This window comes from Candoia aspera, chromosome 18 (assembly GCF_035149785.1).
Source record: "Candoia aspera isolate rCanAsp1 chromosome 18, rCanAsp1.hap2, whole genome shotgun sequence".
NCBI classification, from domain to species: domain Eukaryota; kingdom Metazoa; phylum Chordata; class Lepidosauria; order Squamata; family Boidae; genus Candoia; species Candoia aspera.
The window spans coordinates 8721426-8728956 of record NC_086170.1 but is presented as its reverse complement, the minus strand read 5'-3'; the positions used below and the strand labels follow the sequence as shown (position 1 = coordinate 8728956).

Here is a 7531-nt window from a genome sequence, read left to right as displayed (position 1 = left end):
TCTAACATACCCATGCTTTGCACGATGTACCCCTGGGTTTTGAACTGACCTGGTTCATTGTGTCCTGTGAACCAGGACACAGAGTTTAGGAACTGGGCCTGCAGGGACAAATTGATGAAGGCAGAAGGGAGACCAAGTGGTGGGGATGGGAGACCTCCAGGCCAGTGGCAGAGCCACCTGCCCCTGCGGGAACAGTGGGGCCACGAGTGGCCAAGCCTGGGCAGATTTGCTCCAAAGGAAGTGCCCCGGTGGCGAGTCCTGCTTACTTGCACGTCAATGCTCACAGAAGCGTGGACGGGCTCCGCTTCCTACCAGGGTCGCCACAGCTGGGGGCTGTGCTGGAGGACAGCTGGCTGGTTCTGCTGCCCACCGATCCCCTGGCACTGGCCCCCCTTCAAAGGAAGGGCACTTTCCCCTGCCTGGGCCAGAGCAGAGGGTTTGGGTGGCTGCTGAGCTCTCCGGGGTCCAGGTGCAGGATGCGCTGGTGGGCCATCCAGCCGGGCTCCAGCGGTGCTTGTGGGCAGAGGGCTGCTGTCCATGGTGCTGAAAGTGACGCCAGCACCACTACCAGGCAGAACATGGGTGAGTTCGCACAGCAGCTGGAGCCCCGAGCCTTCGCCAGGTGCTTCGGGGCGCAGAAGGCACCGCTCCACGCCTCGCAGGCAGCTCCAGAACCCCGCCTGGTATTCGGCGTTCTTCATCCCCGGCATCCCTGGGGAGGAGAGAAGGTGTGAGCCTGCTTCTAAGCCTGAGGAGGCCATGGGGCTCTGCTTTTGGGGGCTCCCCCAGGGAATCGGGGGGGAACAAGGAGAGAGGGTCCCCCACTGGCAGGGAGAGGAACAGAAATAGGGTAGCAGCCAGGCAGGCCGAGAGGGAGAAATGAGGGCAAGCAGGACCTTCCTAATCGCTACTGTAACCACTCGGGTGGCTTAGTATCACAATCCACCCCATCTCCCAAAACAACTATTCAGTCGATGATTTGCCACTGAATTTGCCTGCTGTGAAGCCTCTTAAGGCCAGGAATGGAGGGCGGTGGGGAGGGAGAGAGAGAGAGAGAGAAGAATAAAAACAAATTAACAATTAATGAAGCAAAGCAATTAATAATGGAGACATTACGAATAAATTAATGCTGACCATCGTAAGGATACTTGCTGAAGCGAAGTGATATATAGTGAGGTTCACAGAGGTTGTGTGTGGCAGGCCACTTTCGTAAGCGGAGGGGGGGGCTTAAAATGGTTGTTAAATGATGGTGTGTGTTCCATCAGTCAGATAGCTATCAGGGAGGGCTCCACCATTTAAACAGGTCACAACCAAGGTATTATTTTTGGTTGGTCTAAAAGGGCAGAAAAAAGGTTCATTACTTTATTATTTTCTTTTCTTTTAAAATTTAATTTAAAATTTAATAATTTTTCTGCCAGAGATGGAGAGAAAAGTTTGGGGCATTTTCTGAGAATCTGGGTCTGTGATGTAGGTGGGTATTCCCCAGGTAATAGTTATTGAACTCATCTGCCCCCCTAAAAAACCCACTTTAATTATACCACCCTGCTCACAAGAGCCATGGATCCGTAACGAAGACTGAATTAATGACCATTGTTTTGGGGAGCTGATTCACTGAACTGACCAATCCTTGAATTTTTGTATTAATCAAAAAAAATCCTGGATTAATGCAAATCCTCTGCAATTTTTTTCTTAAAGGGACCTCAGTATTCTTAATGTAAATTGTTTGAAAAAAAATAAATCTAAGGGTGAAATAAATATAAACATAAATATAAAGAAAGAAAAAGAAAAATCTCCAGATCGGAGCATTAATTTCTCCGTAAAGCTGGGTTGGGCGAAACCCAAGTTAATGAACGACAACCGATTTTCATAACCTGTGGCACCTGAGCAAACTTTCTCTTGGCTTAACCAAAGAGCAATGTCCAGAATGGTGCACAAATCTCTCTAATATTGGCGGTTGTGTGAATTAACGTTTTGCGTGTGTAGGGAAGCATATCTCCACTAAATCCAATGGATTCCAGTGGATTTGTCATTTTGGAAAAACAGGAAAATTATTCTCTTCCCTTTGCAAAACCTCACTCTTTTCTTGCTCTTTCTGGACAGGTTTGACCAAGCAAAAAATATTATAATCAGTCAGCTCTGGGGTGCAGAAATCAGATCACCCACCCCAAGTTGCATAGTTTATTTATTTGTTTATTATTCACATTTCTATTACCGCCCATCTCCCCCCCAAAAGCGGGACTCTAGTTTAGTTTTTTTTTAAATTTACCTTGGGCAGAGCGCTGCAGGCTTTTCATGTACTTGACACTCAGCTCCAAAATATCTGCCTTTTCCAGCTTGCGTTTCTGGATCTGCAGAAGTTTGCAAAAGTTTTTATTGGAAAAATTCTCAGAGCGGAGGGAATGACCTTTTCCTGTCCTGATGCTTTGCCCCAGAGGTGCTGAAGAAGGAAGATAACTGGGAAGCTAATTTAATTTAATTTAATTTAATATTTAATTTAATTTAATTTAAATCCTCCTCCTCCTATAAACCTGCTCCAACTTGAAAAGAGCAGAGACAGACCCCTTGCTCCCAATTTATTCATCCTAGGCTGAATTTTATCTTCCCAGCTGAGATGGAAAGGGAGGGGCGATGCTGATGCTTCTGCAATGGACAGATTTCCTGCACCCCAAGGATTTTCTCGAAGCCCTACCTGATGGGAATAGTGTTTTTCCAGCAGGAGCTTGAGTTGTTCCAGAGAGAAATTGATCCGTGCCCGTCTTTTCTTCTCCATCAGGGGTTTGGAGACCTGGAGAAGCACAAGATGGGCTTAAAGCTCCCCAAAAGGGTTCGATTCCTGGGAAATGCTTGCAGTGAATGCTAAATTTAAACTGAGTTTGGCCAGGCTGAAGCCTTTGAGTGGAAGGAAGAGTGGAGGTAGGAACAGCTGACGCAGCCTCTGAGCACATGCAGATTCCTCCCTACGCTCCCCCACAGGCGAAGAGGGAAAATGTTTCTGGATCAGGCCAACTCCTGGCTTTCTGGATGTTGAGGACCAGGGTGACCCATAAGCAGGAAGGACTTGCATTCTGCCCATGCTCGGAAGACTGGCTGTTTTTTCTCCCACGGCTTACATTGAAAATTGGGAGAAATTGAGATTTTCAGCAGATCTTCCCCCGGGACGGAACTGTAAAAGCAAGGGTGGGTTTTTTGCACTCTGTTCTTCCCAATTTGGGTGGGGGAGCAATATCCTTCTACCCCCTTCCCTGAGCATTTCCAAGCCACCAACCTTGTGAAAAGAAGGAAGTTTTCTCCTCAGGACCCCTCTGCAGTCTGGACTCACCATGGCTGCCTTGCTCGGGGAGGCTAAGGAACTGGGACTTATTTAAGGCATTGTTTTCCATTTGAATGGCGGCATTCAAAAGGGGGTTCCTCCCTCCCCATAAAGGGGAGGGGACAGGGGAGGAAGGGGGAAGGATGACCGAAAGAGGGGAATGAACAAAATGCGAGTTCTTAAGTCCCGTGGTGCTCATTTGTCCTTTGGCACCAGGATGTTGAGCATGTGCAGAGTGCCACGCCCTCCCAGTGAGGTCGCCCCATGGTCCTCAACAGCCCCAGCTTGAAAGGGGACCTCTGCTTTGCAACCTGAAGTGCTCCTGGTTAGAACAGCATGGCTTCTCTTGACCCACCTTTTTAAATTAAATTAAATTAAATTAAATTAAATTAAATTAAATTAAATTAAATTAAATTAAATTAAATTAAATTAAATTAAATTATTAAATTAAATTAGCCCACCTTTTCAAAATAAATTAGATTACATTGACCTCATTCCTTTCAAATGAAAGAAAGGGAATTCCTTAGACAGAGGGCAAACTCTTGAGCAAGGATTTCTGGATCTGGGGTGCAAAGCTCTGGATGACCACTAGGGGGCAGGAGAGAGAGACTGAAACGCCAACCCTTTGTGGCCATCTAGTGGTCCATAGGGGTACTGCACCGGGTAGCTGTGCAAAGGGATGGATTCTGGTCCAAGCCATCTGCACGAAATGGATCCGAATGGATTCTCTTAACACTCCTGGCTGAGCCCAGAAAAAAGTCAGTATTTCTCCAGATCCCCTGATCCTTCCATGCCACACAGAAGAATTTGGATCAAATCTGGACATGCAGGAATCTTAATGCTTCCCCAAATTAGAAATGGGGTGGAGGGTTGCGCCAAAGATCACCTCGTGGTGGGGTCTCCCTTTGAAGGCGGAGCTTTCCAAGCAGCCCTCCAGCTTTGCTCACTTGCAAAATCGTGAAAGGTGCTCTTGAGCATGCCCAGAGTGCCCTCTTCCAGACGCAGCCCCCTTCCAGGATCCAGCTAAGGCAGGGACAAATCAGTTTTTCATTTTTCCCAAGCTGTAAGGAATGACAGGAGGCGTCACAATGGCAAGAGAGATTTAGCATTACGTCCCTGCCATGCCCCTTCGCCGTCCAAAGATGAAACGCAATGCCCAGTCTTCTGGGTCAGACTACATGACCTCAAGGTAGTCAAGGAGATGGCGCGCCCAGGCTCTCAAGCTGCACGTGGGAAAAACGAGGCAGGGAAGGGGGCGGGCCCCAATTCGCCTCGCTCCCAACCCAGGACCCTCCATTCACCCCTGCTGCCACCACTGATAAAAGGCAATTTGCTTTGGTGCTGCAAACAAAATCCCCAGATGTTGCCAGGCGGTGGGAGCTGGGCAGGGGAGGGGGGAGTGAAAAAAGGGGGGAATGCCAATGAACATTTAGGGGCCACCTCCCTCCCCCTCCTACCGATTTACGAGAGGCACAAGTGTGCTTGCAGGCGGGGAACCCCAACAGTCATTTGTCCCTGATAAATTTGTCTGATTTCACACGGGGGGGGGGCTGTGCCATCAAAAGATGAGGTTCCCCATTTCCCCCTTCGAGCTGGGCAAAGCATTGGCCTCCCAGAACCCCAATATTAACATTAGTTAACATTTTATTATTATTATTATTATTATTATTATTATTATTACTATTATATTATATTATATTATATTATATTATATTATATTATTAGCAATCCTTGGGATGTCTCAGAATGGCTTTATTTTTGTCCGGGGGGAGATCAACATATAACCCCCTTTTTTTTTTTCTTTCTTGAGTCAGGAAGAAAAACTTGAGATTTCCTACTCTCCCCAAATGATGCCCCTTTAATATTGATTAAATACTGATTGAATACTGATTGAATAATTTAATATTGAGAAGAACCCTCGATTAAGTATCCTCCCCCAGTTTTGGTGGGCAGAATTCTCATCTCTTCCTTTGCAAAGCCATTTTTGCAAAGCTGGAAATATTCTGCATCTCCGGATCCCCTTGGAAGCCTGCTGGGTGATTCTCCCTCTCAGCACAGCCTGCCTCGCAGAGTTGTGGTGGTGGGTATCGAATGGAATTGCCTTGAAGTCCGGGGGAAAAGGCAGGAGGGAATTCAAACAAATCAAAATAATAATAGGAGGACCTCAAATGATTCTGCCTTAGAAGCATAGAACCCTTGCTTGACAAGGTGTCCTGTGTGATCAGGAAGCTTGCTAACTGTTGAATTCACAGGAGCATTTGTCTGTGGAATGGATGGCGTTAAAAAGTTTTAGGGTTCCTTTGCCGGAAGCAAGGTATGTGTATTTTCAAACATTACAGCTGGGAATCACGCAACAACCTCAACCAGATGAGTTCAAGGTGTAGCTGTTGCATTTTGCACAACATGCTCCCATGCACAGCTCAACTAGGCCAGGTTTAAGCCAACCTGCTCAGCCACGAGAACAGCTCCTTTTGTGACTGAACATGCTGGCTTAAACCCAGCCAGCTGGGACATTTCTGATTTAATGTATGGCTCAAACCCAGAAAATGGGTTAATTTCACCCAGCCCAAGCCCAACACAGGGGATAAACCCAAATCTATCTCTACCGATCTGTCTATCTCATCATCATCATCTCTATCGATCATCTCCATCGCTATCGATCTATCTAGTTTCTATCCATCATCTGTCTGTCTGTCTGTCTATCTAGTCCATCTATCTACCTAGTTTCTATCCATCACCTATCTATCTGTCTCTCTCTCTGTCTATCATTATCCATCCATCCATCCATCCATCCATCCATCCATCCATCCATCCATCATCCATCATCCATCCATCCATCATCTATCTATCTGTCTGTCAATATCATTATCTCTATCTATCATCATCTATCTTATCTATCTATCTATCTAGTATATCATCTAAAATCTATCTGTCTATCTATCCATCCATCCATCCATCCATCCATCCATCTATTCATCTATCCATCTATCTATCTAGTTTCTATCCATCACCTATCTGTCTCTCTCTCTCTCTCTGTCTATCTATCATTATCTCTGTCTGTCTGTCTATCTATCTAATCTATATCTCTGCATATTTTCCAATGTGGGTCTTGTTTCTTTGGCAAATTTTCCAACTTTTTGGAAGTTGCTCTGGGACTCTGGAACCGAAGGGGGGGATCAGATGTTTTGGAGAAGGATGCGGCTGAGTCGACAGCCCCAGTCCAGTGGGGAATCCATTGTGCTGGGGAAAGGAAGCTGAATGCCCCCCCCACTCCATGTTCCCCCCAGATGGGCCTTCCTCCCCCAATAACCCCCCACCCCTTTCAGAGGGGATATGGAGTAAAGGAGGCATCCTGGAGCGTGGAGAATTGGGTTCCACCCCTGTTTTCAGTCTGGGGAGCAGGGAGCCCCCTCCCCGTATCCAGGGCCTGCGTGGGGAGGGGGCATTGGTCCTTCTCCTCAATGGAGGGTCTCTATTGAAGGCAAAAGGGGGGGATGGAAGAGGGAGAGACCTGGACTGAACTTTTGGGGGGCAGCATTGGTCCCCCACCCCGTCCAACTACTCAATAAACCAGGATAGATGATACTTGATCTCACACACACACACACCCCACCATCGGGAAGATCCTTGACGTGCTCTGAGATGCCTTGGGGAAAATATATGCATTTGTATTTCTTTCCGCTGGCATTCTCTTTCAGCTGGCATACAATAACAACAACCACAACGTGCCAAACTCCTGTGCCGCCCCAGCTGGTTGGCCAAAAAACAAGGAGGACAGGAAGGACGGATGGAGCCCCAACCTTCAAACACCCTCCTTTTTTAGGACAGGGCAAAAAGGCCTGGAAGGAATTAGATTTTTCACTGGCTCAGAAAAAAGACAGAGCCTGCATATGCAGAGGCAGTCTACCGTTAACCATGTCTCAGTTGGAACCTGATGGCTGGATGCAGCCAGGCCCCAACCTGGGCTCCCCTTGGGCTTGATAGCCCAATGGGGCATCTGGAGAAGTTGGCACGGCACACCAGGCGCATTTCTGAGCATCTTGCGCACCGCCTAGGTCTTGCAAGCCACCTGTTGGAGGGCAGGGCTGAAAAGTACAGCGGGGTGCGGCAGGGCCAGACCTCGGCTATTGTTCCGCATTGCCTCTGCAGGAGCAATTTGTCCGCTAATGACCCTTTTCCTCGCCATAAAGTCCCCTTTCCCCCTTTGATTAGCAGGGCAGT

General features: G+C 47.6%; 1 protein-coding gene across 1 annotated transcript; it reads right to left on the bottom strand.

Moving 5' to 3' along the window:
* Positions 1–308: 308 nt before the first annotated feature.
* On the bottom strand, positions 309–5961 carry HES3 (hes family bHLH transcription factor 3). The gene is made up of 4 exons (XM_063317699.1): positions 5917–5961; positions 2690–2785; positions 2267–2348; positions 309–712 (listed from the first exon to the last, which is right to left on the bottom strand). The coding sequence occupies exons 1-4, from the start codon at positions 5959–5961 to the stop codon at positions 309–311; spliced, it is 627 nt and encodes a 208-aa protein (XP_063173769.1).
* Positions 5962–7531: the final 1570 nt, after the last annotated feature.

What these genes read in the sequence shown, in the direction of transcription:
- HES3 (XM_063317699.1), bottom strand. Translation starts at nt 5,961, where the DNA reads ATGGAGATGATCGATAGAGATGATGATGATGAGATAGACAGATCG. An exon ending in AAAAACACTATTCCCATCAG is followed by an intron (nt 2,349 to 2,689) that starts GTAGGGCTTCGA and finishes AAACTTCTGCAG; the next exon opens with ATCCAGAAACGCAAGCTGGA. An exon ending in CCTGCAGCGCTCTGCCCAAG is followed by an intron (nt 713 to 2,266) that starts GTAAATTTAAAA and finishes TCTCCTCCCCAG; the next exon opens with GGATGCCGGGGATGAAGAAC.